The sequence below is a fragment of the Equus asinus genome, chromosome 4, assembly GCF_041296235.1.
Source record: "Equus asinus isolate D_3611 breed Donkey chromosome 4, EquAss-T2T_v2, whole genome shotgun sequence".
Lineage (NCBI taxonomy): Eukaryota > Metazoa > Chordata > Mammalia > Perissodactyla > Equidae > Equus > Equus asinus.
Window position 1 is genome coordinate 17,422,307 of NC_091793.1, and position 17,762 is coordinate 17,440,068.

General features: G+C 57.7%; 1 protein-coding gene across 1 annotated transcript in view; it reads right to left on the minus strand.

Moving 5' to 3' along the window:
- ARHGAP8 (Rho GTPase activating protein 8) overlaps positions 1 to 17,762 on the minus strand; it is a 60,027-nt gene that overhangs the window by 35,211 nt on the left and 7,054 nt on the right. The window contains 2 exon segments of the mRNA XM_044778046.2: positions 3,061 to 3,204; positions 8,217 to 8,336. Coding sequence (XP_044633981.2) covers positions 3,061 to 3,204; positions 8,217 to 8,253 — 181 coding nt within the window. The 5' untranslated portion in view covers positions 8,254 to 8,336.

Consider the following 17,762-nt stretch of genomic DNA (forward strand, 5'->3'; position numbering starts at 1 on the left):
TGCGCTGAGGAAGATTGGCCCTGAGCTAACATCTGTGCCAATCTTCCTCTATTTTATGTGGGATGCCACCACAGCGAGGCTTAATGAGTAGTGTGTAGGTCCATGCCTGGATCTGAACCTGCAAACCCTGGGCCACTGAAGTGGAGCACACAAACTCAACCACTATGCCACCGCACTGGCCCCTGGATGTTCTTTTTAAGACAGTTAAACTTCTCAAAAAGCTGGTGTTTAAAACAGGGAGAACTCCGCTCCAAAAGAAGAGAACTATCTGGAACCTGAGAATTGCAGTCTGAGCCATCCTCCTCCAAAGGCATCTGTGAGGACACAACTCAACGGTTCAACTGTGATGGTTTCATACAATGTCTCCAGGAAGAGCCTGAGCACAACCCCACGGCAGCCCGCCATCCCTTACCAGCGCTGAAGGACCCACCACAAACCGCGGGGACACCCACAGCCTCCCACCAGGAAGGAACCCCGTCCCGGCCCTGGGGTCCCCTGAGCACAGCAGGTGGAGACAAGGCCCAGAAAAGAACCAGCCCAGGTTACTTTCCAGGGCCCCCGGCTCTTAATTCAACCTTTCCCTCTGCGCCCCTGGAAACCTTGTCCCATGCCGCCAGGGCTCCTGCCCAGGTCGGTTTCCACTGGCCCTCCAGTGCAACGGTTTAAAATCCCTCAGATTCATCCCCACCTCTCCATGCCGCTGCCACATCACTCAGACCCCGTTCTCGCTCCTCCCAGTCCCCCCGCCCCCCGCGGCCACCATCAGCATCCTCCATGCCAGGGCAAGAAGGATCCTTCTAAATTGCAAACCCGATCACGTCGGTCCTCTGCTCAGGGTTCCCCGGAGCCTCCGTGACCAAGTGCGAACCCCTCAGCATGCCCTTCGAGGCCTGGAGCATGCGGTTCCCGCCATGAGCTGCCTCTCAACAAAAGTCGAGGACAATCCAGTGACAAGCTGTCTCTAAGAGCTGCATTTCACACGCAAAGAGTAAGCTGGTTAAAGGAAAGGATGGAGACAGTGTGTCCTCCCAACACCCCCGAGAAAGCTGGGGCGGCTGTCATACCGCACTCCATCAGAGAAATCAGGCAAGGAGCGCCACCAGACAGAAAGAAGGCCGCTTTAATAACGATGAAAGGTCAACACACCAAGGAGACATAACAATCCTAAGTGTGTATACCGCAAGAAACAAGCATCGAAACACACAAACAAGGGCCGGCTTGGGGGTGCAGCAGTTAAGTTCACACCTTCTGCTTTGGCAGCCTGGGATTCGCCGGTTCAGATCCCAGGTGCAGACCTACACACTGCTTGTCAAACCATGCTGTGGTAGGCATCCCACATACAAAGTAGAGGAAGATTGGCACAGATGTTAGCTCAGGGCCAATCTTCCTCACCAAAAAAAAAAAAAAAAAAAAAAACACACAGAAGGACAGAACCAAGGGAAGAAATGTACAAATTCAATTGTGGAGCTTGGAACAGCCCTCTGTCAGTAGAAGACACGAAATTACAAAGGATGTAGATTGGGACCACGCTATCAAGCAACTTAACCTCAGTGAAACGCACAGAACACTCCACCCAACCAAGCAGAATATACATTGTTTTCCAGGGCACGTGGGCCATTCACCAGCTCAGATCATACACAAGGACACTGCTTCTCAAACTTCTAGGTCTCAGAAACTGTGAATATATTTAAAAATTACTGAAGACCTCAAAGAGCTTTTACAACAAAAATGTAAGTTATTTCCATAGAAATTTACCTGTATCAGAAACCTAAAACAGAAAATTTTTAAGTATTCAGTTATTCATTCATTTTAAAAGAATAATAAACCCATTGCCTGTTAACATAATGTATTTTTTATGTCTTATGAAAAATAACTATATTTTCTTTTCATGGGCACCTGATCTGTGGGTCCCTGTCCCCCACATCCAGTCCAGCATCCGTGCCCTCTACCTAAACCGAAAGGTTTTCTAAAAAGGCCATCTGGAGCTGAAAATGGCTGGGCGCCCGGCGCAGCCCCCTCCTCTCCTCACTCCTCCACGCTCGGCTGCACCAAAATGGTTACCGTTCGTGTCTCTGGGGCTCCCAGCTCTTGAGGGCTGTTCCTCCTTTTGCTCATCACTTGGACAAGATTCTGGCTCCTTGGGGACAGGTGCTAATGGTCACAGAGCTTGGTGCAGGGGACAGAGAAGTCAGTGTGTTAGGGTCACTGCCTGTGACGGCTGATTCCACGTGTCAGCTTGCCTGGGCTGGGGGACACCCGGACGGCTGGTGAAACCCGACTTCTGGGTGCCTGTGGGGTGCGTCCCAAGGGGACTAGCCTTTGAATGCGTCCACCCTGTTGAGGCCTCAGTAGAACGAAAGGGTGGAGAAAGGGCGACTGCTCCCTCTGCCTGAGCCGGGATGTCCTTCTCCTGCCCATGGGCCTCAGTGCTCCTGTTCTCCAGGACTTGGACTGGAACCTCCACCCTCGGCTCTCCCGGGCCTCTGGCTTGCAGGGGGCAGATGACGGGACTTTTCAGCCTCCATAACCAGGTAGGAGCGGATTCCTCCAGTTAACCTCCTCTGATCTGTCTGTCTCTACCTCCTGTGGGTTCCGTTTCTCTGAAGAACCCCAATGAATACACCGCTTACAGGAGAAAGCACAGCGGGACCCCAATCCCTCGGGCCTAACTAAAGAGAGGCCATCGACCCCCCCCAGAGCACCTGCTGGGCGGGGGCTGCCTGTCTTCCAAGTGTTGGCAGATGTTTGTCGCTTTTGAGGAGATGCAGCCTAACAGTATGCTGGGCTAATAAAGCAACCAGTTTCATTTCAGCCTCTGCTCTCTAACAAGCGGGAGGTCACTGCCTAGTGGCTTCTCGGAGCACCTGGGCAATGCTCTGACAGGCGTGTCACTTGTTTTTTCAAAACACTGGCAGGTACTTTTGTTTCTATCGCGGTTTTCATTCTATGGGCACACCCCAGCTGGAGGGAGGCAGCACAAGCCAGCCCACCCCATGCCACAGGGCCCCCAGGAAGGAGGGCACTGTCAACGGTCCTGGGGACCATCCGGCTAGGACCCACCTGCCACCTGCAGGATGCCGTGTCGGGCCACATCGTAGAATGGGTGATTCGTGCTCAGCGTGGGGTCCTGGCCAGCCGCGGGCGCCACTGAAGGCCGTCTCGCTGTGCCTAGTGCAGCCGCCGCCTCCTCATCTCTCTGCAGCTCTACGGCAGACAATGAGGATTGGAGACAGTCAGCTGTGTTCTCAAGGCAAGGGAGGAATGAGGAAGCCTCCTGAGCTCTTGTTATAGGATGGTCAGCATGCCTCAGCTGTGTACTCACTGTGCACCTGCCTCTGCTGTGCACCCACTGTGTGCCCAACTCTGCTGTGTACCCACCATGTGCCTGCCTCAGCTATGCATCCAACTATGCACTTGCCTCAGCTGTGCACCCACTATGTGCCTGACTCTGCTGCATACCCACTATGCACCTGCTCAGTGTGCAACACCATGAAGGGATAAAAACAAGACCTGAGGGAGGGATACTCTCCTCCACATTGACAGGAGTGAAAACTGAGGCTCAGAGATGGGCAACGACTTGCCCAAGGTCCCACTGCTAACTGGCAGCAGCGTGTGGACTTGAACTCCATTCCCAGCTCCAAATTCCGACTGGACCTTCCTGAACGATGCTGACACTGGCAGCCGGCAGGAAGCCGGGGCGGGGCCGAGGGCAGAAACTGGGGTCGCTGCGTGTGAGGGAGGAGAGCGCTGTCTTCAAAGCTGAATTTCAGTAGGGGAGGCTCCTTCACATGAAGCAAATCACGGCTCTTCAGAAATGCTTTTAGCTGGAGAACGAGTGGGAACTTGAACGTCAAGGTCAGGGGAGCCTTCGTCCCCAGGGCTATCGGGTTAAACAGTGTCCCTCCAAAATTCTGTCTCCCCAGAACCTCACAATGTGACCTTATTTAGAAATGATGTCTTTAGAGATGCAATTAGTTAGGATGAGGTCATACTGGAGTTGGGTGGGCCCTAAATGCAATGACTGGTGTCCTTATAAGAGGAGGGGACACTCAGGGAGAAGCCATGTGAAGACAGAGGCGGACTGGAGGGGCGCAGCCGCCAGCCCAGGAGCCACCAGGAGCCGGAAGAGGAAGAAGGGCCCTCCCCTGGGGGAAGCGCAGCCCCGCAACACCTTGACTTCAGCCTTCTGGCCTCCAGAGCTGGGAGAGAAGAAGCTGCATAGTTTTAAGGCTCGAAGTTAGTGGTCCTGCATTAGGGCAGTGCCCGGAGGCCCAGGCAGCAGACCCATCCATCCAGAACGAGGGCCCACTGCATCAGCATTACCGGGGGCAGGATGGGCTGGGGTGGGGTCCAGAGAGGAAGCACGGACTTCTCCTAAGGAATTCTGGGGAGATGCTGATGCAAAGCCAGGTGGGAGACCCACTGACCCAGGACAATGCCCCATCCCAAAGGGCGGCCACCCGTGACTGTGGGGGGCCCGTCTGTCCCTGGGGAGACAAGGTCTGGAGTGAGACCTCCTGCCCACCTGGTCCCAGTTCCACCCCCTTGCCGTGCAGCCTCCGGTTCACAGAGCCTCCAGGAAGCTGGGGCGTGGGGGTAACAAGCCCCTCGTTTATCACAGGGACAGGTCCCAGAGTGGAGCTAGCATGTGACACTGCAGGGCACCCCTCACGCACCCTGTCCTTCAGCAAATATGTGTCGAGTACCTGCTATGTCCTGGAGACAGTTTTACACAGTAGGGACACAGCACAAACACAGGCAGAGTCCCTGTGGTGGGCAGAATAAAGGCCACCCAGTGACATCCACGTCCTGACCCCCAGAACCTGTGACTACGACCTCACACAGCAAAGGAAACTCTGCGGATGTGAGTAAGTCAAGGACCCTGGGATGGGAGGTGATCCTGGATTATCTGGGTGGGCCCCGTGTCAGCACAAGGGTCCTTATGAATCGGCGGCAGGAGCGCCAGAGTCGGAGGAGGAGATGCGAGGACGGAAGCAGGAAGAAAGACGAAGGATGCTGGATGCTGGAAGATGAGCCACAAGCCAAGGAGGAGGCAACGAACCAGAATCTCTCCAGACCCCTCAAGGGAGAACAGACCCGCCCTGATCTGACTTCAGCCCAGTGGGACGCATTTCGAACAGAACAGGTAAAAAAGGCGTGCTGTTTGGGGGCCAGCCCAGCGGCGTAGTGGTTAGATTGGCATGCTCTCCTTTGGCGGCCTGGGATTCACAGGTTCGGATCCCGGGTGTGGACCTACACACAGCTCATCAAGCCATGCTGCGGCGGTGTCCCACATGCAAAATAGAGGAAGATGGGCACAGATGTTGGGTCAGGGCCAATCTTCCTCACCAAAAAATAAAAATAAAAAAATAATGCATGTTGTTTTAAGCCACTAACTTTGTGGGACTCTGTGACAGCAGCTACAGGGAACTCGTGCCATCCCCGTCCTCAAGGAGGGACGTCTGGCAGGGTGAGGGTGAGCAGGGTCAGGAACAGACCAGGCAGAAAAGAGCCACGTGTCAGGGACAAGTGCTAAAGAGAAGTCAGGTAGGATAAGGGGCCCCGGGTGGGCGTGAGGTCTGGGCAGGAGGCCAAGGGGAGCGGAGCTGTGAAGCAGGGGAGCCCTGCTGGGACCTGCTGGAAGGGAATTCCAGGTGGAGGCCGAGGGGTGGCAGCAGCTGAGTCCTGGAGGAGAAGCGGCAGGAGCTGAGGGCAGGGAGGCCACAGGGACCTCGTGTCCTGCCGTGCCGCAGCCGCTGGGGGCCGAGGCAGTGATGACATGCTCCACCCACTTGGGTCTTACTAGGATCCTCTGGCGGCCGAGTGGAGGGCAAGCTGGGGGCCCCGGGGAGGCAGAGTTCTTCACTCAGAAGCCCCTGAGAGGGGGCCACGGGGCTGGCCCGCCCGTGCTGGGCAGCAGCGGAGACAAACAGCCCCGAGTGCCGACTGATATAAGGGCTCTGAGCCCAGAACAGACCCCGGGCCCCTGGCGGCTGCAGCAGGCTTCCTGGAGTGGGCATCGAGCGTCTGTGCCAGAGCCTGGCGATGGGCGGTGTAAAATGACGAGGAGGGGAGGGAGGGAGTGTTTCAGAGAGAGGAAAGGCCCCCCCGGGAGGGAGAAGGGAACAGGCTAGCGGGGCTGGAGGGAGAGCGAGGGCCAGGCAGCCCGCAAGGCCAGACCCTGGGGGCTGGAAGCCGTGCTGTGGGTCAGGGTTAGTCAGAGCCCAGGAGGCCACTGGAGGGTTGGCAGAGGAGGCTATAAGCAAAGGGCGGGGACAGCCTGACAGAGAGATGGGGGAGAGCGTGCAGGTCAGGCCGGAGCCGGGCCAGCCCACGTCCACCGAGGGTAACCCACGTGGTCCTACAGGTACAGCCACGTGGACCCCCCAGGAACACTCCACTTCTGGAGGCATCCTGACGAGGAAGATGTGCACAGCGCTCACGCTCACGGGGCAAGACGCTGGGCTATTCCTCAGAGTTGAACACAGCATCACCGCGACCCGGCAACTCCGCCCCTACTGCAAACCCAAGAGAACTGAACAGACAGTCTGACAGACACAGGCTCGCGGCAGCACCGCTCACAACCGCCAAAAAGCGGACGCGGCCCAGATCTCCATCAACGCATGAACAGAAACACAAAACGTGGTCCATCCACCTACAGGAATGCAGCTCAGCACGGAAGGGGTGAAGTATGGATGCGTGGACGCCAGGAATGAGACCTGAAACATCACGCTAAGCGAAAGAGGCCAGACACAGAAGGCCGTATCACATATGACTCCGTTTATAAGAAATGCCCAAACAGGTAAATCCACAGTGACGGAAAGCTGACGGATGGTTGCCAGGGGCTGGGGGAGGGAGGCGGGGGAGTGACAGCTTAACAGGCTGGGGTTTCCTTGTGGGGGCAATGACAATGTTCTGGAACTAGACAGAGATGATGGCTGCACAGCACTGTGAAAGGACTGAATGCCACTGAACCATTCACTTTACAGTGGCTAATTTTGTTGTGTGAATTTTGCCTCCATAAAAAGAAGAAAAGAAAACACCGCTCCAGCAGGAAGGGCGCACAAGTGGGAAGAGACAGGAGGAGCCAGAACACTGGCCATCTTGAGGGACACAGAGAAGGAAGGGACCACAATGTTCCCGGGGATGGGGTGGCACCTCACAGCCCCCCAGCATCGGGAATGCTGTCACACTGCCACATCGACCCGAGCGAGAAACGGTTTCCTGCAGCCACACGCCGTGAGACATAAGGAGAGGAAACTGGAGGCAAAATCAGGGGTTCTCGGAGCAAATCAGGCAGCTCGTGTAAAACCCAGCCAAGGCGTCCCGCGTCGGGGTGTGAGACGCTGCTGCTGGAGGTAGAAGGGAAAACCGTTTGTTTCAGGGCTGCAGGCCCCTGGTGCGTTCTCCAGAGCTGCTCTGGTTACTGCAGACCTGGGCGAGGAAGCTGCCCCCCAGGGCAGAGAATCAAGAGTGGGGCCCCAGTGCACGTAGTGACGCACACGCATGGTCTCAACCAAATGCCAGGAGGAGACTCCACAGGAAGGGGCTCCCTGGGCACCTGGAAGCAAGGCCCTCCTCCCAGCTGGGCCCATCGCCAGGCCTCGGGCATGCTGTCCAGTCCCTCGGAGCCTTGCTTTGCTTGTCTGTAACATGGGGACGTGGAGCCTGCCCGCTGAAGGGCAGCCGTAAGCAGCGAATGAAGCTCACAACCATGCGGAGGGCGGCTCCTCCTCCACAGGGCTTGTGTGACTGCATAAAAGAACTCTGGAGGGGCCGGCCCGGTGGTGCAGTGATTAAGTTTGCACGTTCCGCTTCTCCGCAGCCCGGGGTTCGCCGGTTCGGATCCCTGGTGCGGACATGGCACCGCCTGGCAAGCCATGCTATGGTAGGCGTCCCACATATAAAGTAGAGGAAGATGGGCACGGATGTGAGCTCAGGGCCAGTCTTCCTCAGCAAAAAGAGGAGGATTGGCAGCAGTTAGCTCAGGGCTAATCTGCCTCAAAAAAAAAAAAGAACTCTGGAAAGAAAACGGCACTATTGATGGTTACCTGGGGTGTGGGTGGGGGTGGGACCCAGGGATGGAGTGGAAGGGTGACTTCACTGGCACTTCTCTATAGGGTTAGACTTTAAGCCATATGAACAGAACAGCTATTAAGAATGGGCACCAATGATCCCCTTCTCCTGGCTGAGGCTGGACGACAGCACACTCCTACCTATGTCGGCCAGCTCCTCCAGGGCCAGCCGGGACATGCTCTGCCGGTGGCCAGGGCGGTCCAGGCACGCTGCCCCGATGCCGCCTTTCCGGGGTCCGGGCGTGGGGTGCTCCCGACGTCCTGAGGGAGAAGCACATAGAACAGGCAGGATTTAAGGCCAGGGCCTCCGGAATAAAGGAAGGCCCTAAGGGGCCACCTGCTGCTCCAACTTCTCTCCTTAATGTGAAAAAGAACACCCGCTTCAATCCGCAGAGACCTCGAACCACTTCGTGTTCCCGCCTCTGATGCCCAGCTCCCCACAACCACACACGGGAGAACTCTCCCTCCCCGAACTCGAGGTCCAGAGAGCTGGGGCCCCAGAAAGGTGGCATCCACCCCACTCTGACTTCCTCCTCCTCCTCTGGGGCCCCAGACGGGGCTCTCACCAACCATCCTCACGGCCCAGGAGAACAGGGCCGGGGTGGGGACACGTGGGCGGCAACAGCACTTCCAGGTCATCACCCTTCGAGGACGCCATCGCTCCTGCGTCACCACCCCCTCAGAAACAGGTGTTCGCACTCCTGTACCCATTTTACAGACGGGGTCACTGAGGCCGGCAAAGATCAAACAGAACGGCTCATGGCTGCAGAGCTGGTGATCACAACCCCAGCTAAGAGTTACCGGACGGCTGTTCCGTGTCTGGACCCGCTTCGATGCCTACGTAAAAACACCTCTGTTAAAATAAATAAATAACTAAAAACAGACAAAAAACGGGGCCGGCCCAGTGGCGCAGCAGGTAAGTTTGCGCGTTCCACTTCGGTGGCCCGGGGTTCGTTGGTTCAGATTCCAGGTGCAGACATGGCACGGCTTGACAAGCCATGCCGTGGCAGGCGTCCCACATATATAAAGTAGAGGAAGATGGGCACAGATGTTAGCTCAGGGCCAGTCTTCCTCAGCAAAAAGAGGAGGATTGGCAGCAGATGTTAGCTCAGGGCTAATCTTCCTCAAAAAAAAAAAAAACCTCCATTAGTAACCAACAACGGAATATTATTCGTCCAAGAAAAGGAATGAAATACCCACACAAGTCCGACACGGACAAACCTTGAAAACACCACGCTCAGTGAAAGGAACTGGCGACCAAAGCTTCCACGGTTCCATTTATACAAAATGTCCAGAACGGGCAGGCAGATCCGCAGACACAGAAAGCAGACTCCTGGCTGCCAGGGGCTGGGGGGACGGGGACCTAGGGAGGTGGCAGCCAAACGGCACGAGTCCTTTTTGAGGAGATGAAAATGCCCTAAAATTGACCAGGGTGACAGTCACACAACCCTGTGAACACACTGGGACCCAGTCACCCGTGTGCTTCAAACGGCGGACCTGGGTGCTGCGTGAATTCTCTCTCGATCGAGGTGTTTTAAAAAGTCAACAAAGCAGAGTGAAGACAGCACACGCAGCCAGGTCCAGTTCTTAACAGAAAAGACACGCACAACATTGTTTCAAAAATGCTGTTTCCTGTGAGTTCTAGGATTAGGGTTTATAAATCCATTTATTTTTCCATGTTTGGCCTTTTTCTCATTTTTTGCAAAAGCCTGTATTGCTCGTAATATAAAGTTATTTGAACCAAAAAAAATACGCGACTGACACATAATTTTAAAACGCTTGCCTTCTTCTTCCCCTAAAAACCCGTTAGCTTGGTGCTGCTTTCTATCTCCAGTTTACAGACGAGGAAACTGAGGCAGAGACCGAGGGTCACTTGCCCATCAAGAGGCAGCGCTGTGGGACGTCCTCACCCACGACACCGGATGGAGGTATGAAAGGGAAGAGAGTCGGGGAGGGCCCGGGGGATGGACTCTAACTGAACATGAAAACACGTGTGTGCCCGAGACTCCGCAGGCACCGTCAGACTCACGCCCAGCAGAGTGTGCGCGTCGGTGCAGAGAACGACACGGCCCCCGAAATGGCCCCAAACTGGGAACAACCTAAGCACCCACAAGCCGTGGGGGAGAGCGAGGCCGGGCAGGGTGCTCTGCGGCTGTGCAGGGGCGTCCACGGCCACGCGTCCCCCACGGGGTCTCACCGTCAGGGTGGGCAGAATCGCAGGCGCAGAGGATGATACACAGCAGGATCCCGAGTGTCCAAAGTTCAAAGCCGGGCAAAGTGAACCCGCCAGGGAAGAGTCAGCAAGGCGCTCGCCTCGACACGGAGGGACACGGGGCGGGCGCCCTCTGCTCCTTGGTCTGGGTGCTGGTCCCGGCGTGTGTTCACGTGTGAAAATTCAGTGAACCTGCACGGGTTCTGATGGTGTCAGGGAGTCATCAGGGCGCCCAGGAAATGACGGCGGTGGGCCTGGAAAGGCCGCGTGGAGTCTCCCGCAGGAAGCGGGGGCGAGAGCGGACGGGGGTGAGCGTGGCTGAAGCCAACCGCAGCGGAGGGCGGGGGAGAGGAGGCTGGCAGTGTAGACAGGGAGGGGGGAGAGGAGGCCGGCTGTGTGGACAGGGAGGGGTGCATGCAGGCCTCACCCAGTCATTTGACAGCCACGTCTTAGACGGGGCACCGGGGCCCTGGACACAGAGGGGAACCGATTTGTGCCCTCACCAGTGCTCAGGCTGAGAGAGGGGCCCAGACACAAAAGGATCAGCATGAGGAAGGGAGTTAACCTCTACTAGAAATGGGTAGAAACTGACAGAGGGCCCGGAGCTTGCTGAGGCCACACACGGGCAGGGGAGGCCGGCTCCTGACACCAACGGGCGCCAGGGGCACAGCTTCCCCTGCCGGCGAGGCCCTCCCTGTGCCCACAGGATGATGCCATGTAGACACAGGCTGTGGCCAGAGTCCAGGCCTGCAGTCCCCAGGAAGGGGGCTCTTGGCTGGACAGAGTGGACAGCGGTCCTCTTGACCACCAGCATCCCCTCCCCACCCGCCAGTAACTCATGCACTGTCTCTCTCACACACACACACTGTCTCTCTCACACACACACATGCACACACAGCCCCTGCAATGTTGAGTGAAGCTCCACTCCAGGCACCAAGGATGGACCACAGGGCCTTTGCTTGGTCAATTGCAGCACCAAATTCCCTGAACCACAGAGATCAGTTCAGAGTGATCACATGACTCCAGCTGGTCCAATCAGAGTGAATTTCTAAGATTTCTGTAAAAGCTACTGAGAAGACAAACGTTTTAAATTTCTTCTGCTGGACCTGAACCTGAGAGGACATGGGCCTGGAGCTACCAAAGATCATCATACGAAACTGAGAAAAATGAAGCCAATGGCAGAAGACAGAGAGATGGAGAAAAAAATCCCTAAAACACTGTGTGCCTGCAGCCAGCTGTACCTGAAAGCAAAGATCCAATAAATTCTCTTTTCCACTTAAGCCAGTTTGGGTTACAGATGACCTGTCACTTCTAACAAAATGAGTGCTAATATTTTCTCTTCGAAAAATCTGTGCATATTGAAACACTTGATAAAATCTGCCTCAATATTCTTTACTTTAAAAGAATAAAACGATCAACGCCCACACTGTTTTTCTTTTTATTGTGGTACGAGCAAATGAATTTCATTTCCGAAAACTCTGAGGGGGAAATCCGGCTTAACCACAGAGAGATGACACGCCTCAGACGGCCTCACCCTGCCCCCGCCGTGGGTCCGGGGTCTCATCCACAGGGCCCGAGGACGCTGCTTGCCTGGATCCAAGCTCCTCTGTGCCGGGCAGAGAACACAGTCTTTCCACCAACCTGGTCGGCTCCGTGTTGCCGAGACTGACCCCCAGACCTCTCTCTACCCCACGGCTCCTTTCTAAGTGGCAAAACGGCCTCACAGCATCAAGGGAGCTCGTTGAAGGGGGAGCCTCCCAGAACCCGGGCGCGAGTGCGATTTCTGCAGAGCCCCTCCAGTCTTCCTCAGCTGCACGCACATTTTGTAATCGACTCTGTCTGCTCACACACACCCCGTCAGCCCAGAGGACCCCAGACCCCAGAATACTCAGCCCACCGCCCTGGCCCCCAGGAGCATGGCCCAGCACCGGGGGGGGGGGGGGGGGGGGGACGATCGGGGGAGCAGGAGAGGACGGTGGACAACACAACTGTGTCCAGACAACACGTATGTGCTCCGGACAGAGACTCTGGCAGCCACCACCGCAGGCACGCAACGTGGCCTAGCACCATGGCAGCGGGACCCCCGACCCAGTGCCCCCAGTGCGCTGCGGCAGGAAGGACATGCCTGTGAAGAACTCGCGCCCCCAGGGTGTAGCCTGACTCCGGTGAGCATTGCTGCTCCCAAGGAAACACCCCCAGGGATCAAAGGACAGAGAAATGACAGCACGACGGGGACGGAAATCAGACCGAACCGGAGAGAGACATCCCCCCAGACATTGTCATAAAAAGAGAGAGAGCGGGGGAGGGTGGGGCACCATTCCAGACTGAAAGACGCCCAAACACCTCACAACCTCACAAGCCAGAGCCGCAGGCGAACCCGGACGGGACTCCGGTCCACAAAAGGCAGTGACAACATTCTTGGGATAACCGGGCCAATGGACAGTGGACGAGGTTAAAGGAGTTCCTGTGGATTATCAGGGGTGAGGATGGTGTCGGGTCACACGGCAGAAGGTGTCCTGTGCTGGGGGACGCCGGCTAACGTGGTCGGAGGGCTGGCAGGGGGCTGCCCCTTACTCTCCAACAGTTCAGCCAAGAGAGCCAGAGACACAGAGACACAGAGAGAGACACAGAGACAGAGAGAGACACACAGAGACAGAGAGAGACAGAGACACAGAGAGACAGAGAGGGAAAATCCAGAAGGAACGGTACCAACTTCTGGCTCAAGGTCGGCATGTGCTCCATGCGTGTTTCTGTAGTTGAACAATTTCCGTGAACAGCCGCAGAGGGAAGGGGGCGGGGAGGGAGAAAAGCCACCCTCGTGTGGCCCCGTGACCCTCATAAACTCTTAACCCGTCTATCAGGGAACAAAACTGAGTCGTGAGGTGTGGACACCGGCTCAAGGTCGCACGGTGACTCCGCCCCAGGCCGCCCTTGCTCCCATCTCTGTGGCTTCTCTCCTGGGCGCAGGGAAGCCGGGGTCTTCGTGTCGCCCTTCTGACAGCTCTCCACTGTCCAGGAGCCGTGGCAGCAGGTCCAGTTTCAACCAGCCTCCCCTCCACCTCCTGGGTTCTCCCCCTCCTCCATCTTCCTTGAAGCCCAGGCCACCCGCTCCCTCAGGTGCACTCTGCTGCCTCAGTCGGCTGTGTGGCCCTGCTGAGGGTTGTGCCCTCTCTGGGCTGGGACGGAGCCAGAGCCCTGCCCTGCCTCTCTCACTGACTTGCTGCCAAGTCCCCAACGGATGCCAGGGCGATGCTGGGGGAAGGCCCTGGGCAGGGGCAGGGAGGGGGGCGGGGCAGAGAGCCCGGGAGGGAGGCCCCAGGAAGACGGCAGGCGAGGTCTAGGAGTGACGCGCACACCCTTCTATACACGTGCCTGGCTCCTCTGTGGTGCAGCTCTGGGCCACCGCCTCCAGGAAGCCCCCCTGCCGGGACACTCCTTCCTGCTCCAGTGTAGACGGTGATTCCAGATCAGCCCCTCACCAACACCCATTTCATGCCAGCGACTGGACCTGCCGCACCCCCAACCCGCAGCCCCCGGGGTCACCTGACCCTGGAGGCCACGGTCTCTGAAGGCAGGGGAGGCAGCTGGGGTGGAGGCGCAGAGCAGCTGGCCGGGGCCGGGCGCACACACAGGATCGGGTTTGCTCCCTGGCAGCACACAGGGCACAGAGCGCCAGGCAGGGCAGGCCCCGCCACCTGCCTCCTCCATGGCTGAGCTCGGCACCCAAGCTGGGGGGCAGCTCCATGAGGGTCTGGGGGGCGGTGGGGGTGACAGCCGGCCTGCGGGGAGCCCCCACCACTGCAGTGAAGGTGAGAGGGGAAACACCATCATCTACACCCCCAGCTCTCAATGCGGCCCAGGCAGCTGGTCTGCAAGGAGCGCCGGCCCAGCCTGCCGAGCCAAGAGCCGTGTGCACGTCCCTGGGCCACCCAACGAGCCTGGCTGCTGTGCAGTGTGCAGTGTCATCACACTGACACCCACGGCCCTGTCCCCACAGCCTCCTGGAGCTTCTGGAGTCCTGGGCCCCACTTTGGTGGCCTGGCCTGGAACGCTCCGTTGGCCACCAGCCAGACAAACAGCTAGAAGGTCACCTCCGGAGGGCACCAGGGGTCCGCGACGGAAAATGCAGGGCTCCTGCTGGGGACCCGCTCGCCCCCGGGGAGGGGAACACATCTGGAACATTTTTGCTTGAAAAGCTGGCAGGAAGCACTGACCACCAGGGTGGAAACCTGACAGACCAGTGTCACCCCCCCTCCCTCCGCACCGTGGCTCCGCCCAGGGGCCCGGCCAGGGACCCGCTCAGAGCCACCAAGCCAGAAGGCGGTGCTTCTCCCCAGACTCTGCTTTAACCAAACAGCGAGATTCACGCCTTTTCTCCTTCACAAGCTCCAGAGCTCGGCCCCCATCACCCACGTCCAGGAGCCCAGGCAGCGCTGTCTGTTGCAGTTTGCACGCTTGGCCGTGAGTGTGTCACACAGAATGTGTCCTTGTGGTGGCAACAGCTGGTTGGGGGGTGTCTCTCGGGGCGAGCCCGGTGAGCCCCCACCCCGCAGAGCTCTTCCCCACCGCACGGGGCTGCTCTATGCACCCGGACCAGAGCCCCGCGGCCTCCCCAACCCCTGCCACATGCGGTCAGCCAGACCCCATCCCATGCAGGGCGGAAGCCTGGCCAGGGCTGGAGGAAGCCCACCCTCCACGCTGGCACTAAGGGCTTGGGAGTTCCCGGGGGGCCAGTGTCCTGCTCCCCCAGGCCAGGAGCCCCAGGCAGCGCTGACGGGCTGGGAGGCACCCAACAGAGCAGTGGGCACCTGTGCCGGTGAGGCTGGTCCCACCGGCCTTGTGATGGCTGATTTTATGTGTCGGCTTGGCTGGGCTACAGTGCCCAGCTGTTCTGGTCAAGCCTAGATGTTGCTATGAAGGTATTTGTAGGTGTGATTAACATTTACTTGGTTCGATCCCAGGTTTCAGCACCAAAAGACCCCAAAAAACAAAACAAAACAAAACATTTACAGTGAGTTGACTCTGAGTAAAGCAGACCACCCTTGACGGTGTGGGTGGGCTTTGTCTAATCAGTTGAAGGCCTCAGAGGAAACACTGAGGTTTTCCAGAGAAGGAGCTCTGCCTCAAGACTGCAGCACAGAATTCCTGCCCAGGAATCCAGCCTGCAGGGCTGCCCTACAGATTCGAGACTTGCTGGTCCCCACAACTGCGTGAACCAACGCCTTAAAACAACTCTCTTTATGTAAACATCTCCAACTGGTTCCCTTTCTCTGGAGAACCGGGGCTGACACAGGCCTCTTCCACACTTGGGCTTCTCTTCCCCACGAATTTTTGGGACCACAAGACAGTGGCACCGGGAAGGCTCCCAGGGGAACATCTGGTGCGGTCAACTCTCATTGTAGAGCAGGCAAACGGAGGCCCAGAGAGGGGAAGGAACTTGTCCAAAGCCACACAGCACATCAGTGGGATCTTGAAACCAGGTCTCCTGACTCCAGCTTAGAACCAGAACGACTCCAAATACGACAGGAAATGTCAAAGATATTTTTTTAAATGCAAGGAAGAAAACAACCATCGGCACATCCCACCACCCGGCACCACCACAGTTAACTCTTTCTCATCTTTGCTCCCAGGCAGCTCTTGGCGCGTCGTCCCACATGGCGCCAGGATGCAGCTGTGACCCCCAGGCAGGTCTCGGGTCTCCGCACTGGGACCCCCGCCTCATCAGGTGTCTCGAAGAACCCATGGAAAAGTCATGCTGGCAGTCAATCCGCCAGCATTGACCGCCAGTGCCCCAGGCACCTCCTGGTAACCGTGGGGCCCAAGGTGCACCTCCGCAGACAGCGATGTCCCGTGTGGACCAGGACGCGCCCCGGGGGAGCCCACCCGGCCTCGGGAGCCACTTCAAACCGGGGGAGCTGTAGCTAAGTGACAGCAACCCCAGTCATCCTCGTCACACTCGCGGGAAGTCCGCCCTGTCCGGCAAACCTCGTCGGCTTCTCCCCTCCCCCGTCTGCCCCCCCCAAAACCCCCAGCCGTGCCTCCATTCGCGCTCCCCTCTCAATATTCCTGATCTGCAGATGTCTCTGTCCTTCAGACTCTCTTCACCCAGCGACACCTCCGCCCGGCTCCCTCATGAGTGAAATTAACTCTTTCCCATGTGTTCACTTGTCACCCGTGTGACAGTCAGGATTTTATCCTTTCCTGAAAATTATCTTCTAAAGTAACTTTGCTCTGGGCACCCAGCCCCTTGCAGTGTGCAGGCACCGCAGGAAGGAAAGGCAGTTCTGTTCCCGCCTTACTGACAAGAAAAAGGGCTGGAGGGAGGTGACTCCATAGCCTGCGGCTCTCCAGCCTGTCACCTCCCACACGCCCTTGCCCTGGGCGTTCTGCCCTCCTGCACCTGTGGCCACAGCCACGCAACCCTGCCCATCAGAGCCTCTCCCAGACCACACACTGTTCCTGCCGGCCCCAGGACCTTTGCACAGACTCTTCTCTGTGACTTGTTAAGTTCTTTCTGTCCCTGTGTGGTATTTTCTTCTAACAAAAAAATATGTCATTTCAACACCAACTCTCATTCTCTGACACCAAGTCGGTGTCTGACAATTCAATCCTCTTCTGACACAAACTACCCAGAGTTAGCACAGACCCCACAGGATTAAGAGTCAGTCCCACAGACTGCCCCCACTTCAGACGCCAGTCGCAAGTCCCCAGTCCCCAGGCTAGCTGCACTTCTGTCTGACTTGGCTACAGATTTAGGGGTTCCCATGACACCCCTCAGGTTCAACAATTGGCTAGAACGACTCACAGAACTCGGGGAAGCACTTCTCTTACGAGGACGGGGTTACTGCAGAGGATGCGACTCAGGAACAGCCAAACAGGAGATGCACAGGGCAGGGCGTGGGGGCGGGGTGGGCCCAGCGCTCCTGCGGCTCGGGTGCCACCCTCCCAGCACAGGGTCACCACTGGGAGCTCTCAGCCCCACGGCCACATCACGCAGGCTCCATCGATTAATCCCCGCCATTGGCCACCGAGGTGGACGTCCAGCGCTCTCTCCTGCCCTGGGCGAGGGCGGGGCAGACAGTTCTGGGCCCTCTGGTGCCTACCGCCCATCCTGAAGCTCCGAGGGGTCTCCCCTCGAGCCCCCTCGGGAGCCTGAACTCAGGGAAGGACAAGGGGGCTCATTGTGACCAATGAGGACACGCCCAGCACTCAGGACACCCCGGGCTGTGGGATCGAGGGCCAGGGACCCGGGAAGAGACCAACAGATCTGTGTGACATCACAGCCGCCCCACCCAGCTCCGAGGATCCTCCCTCTCCATCCAGGGGCGCAGCAGTCCCCCCCGATGCTGTGTCCGAGCTCCCCACCGGGCACCAGCGCATCCTCGTTTCTGCGACGCTTCAGTCAGTGTCACCGCGGGGCTCACGCGCCAGAGAAAGTTTCACGAGGACGTGGCTCCGGGCTGACCTGCTCACAC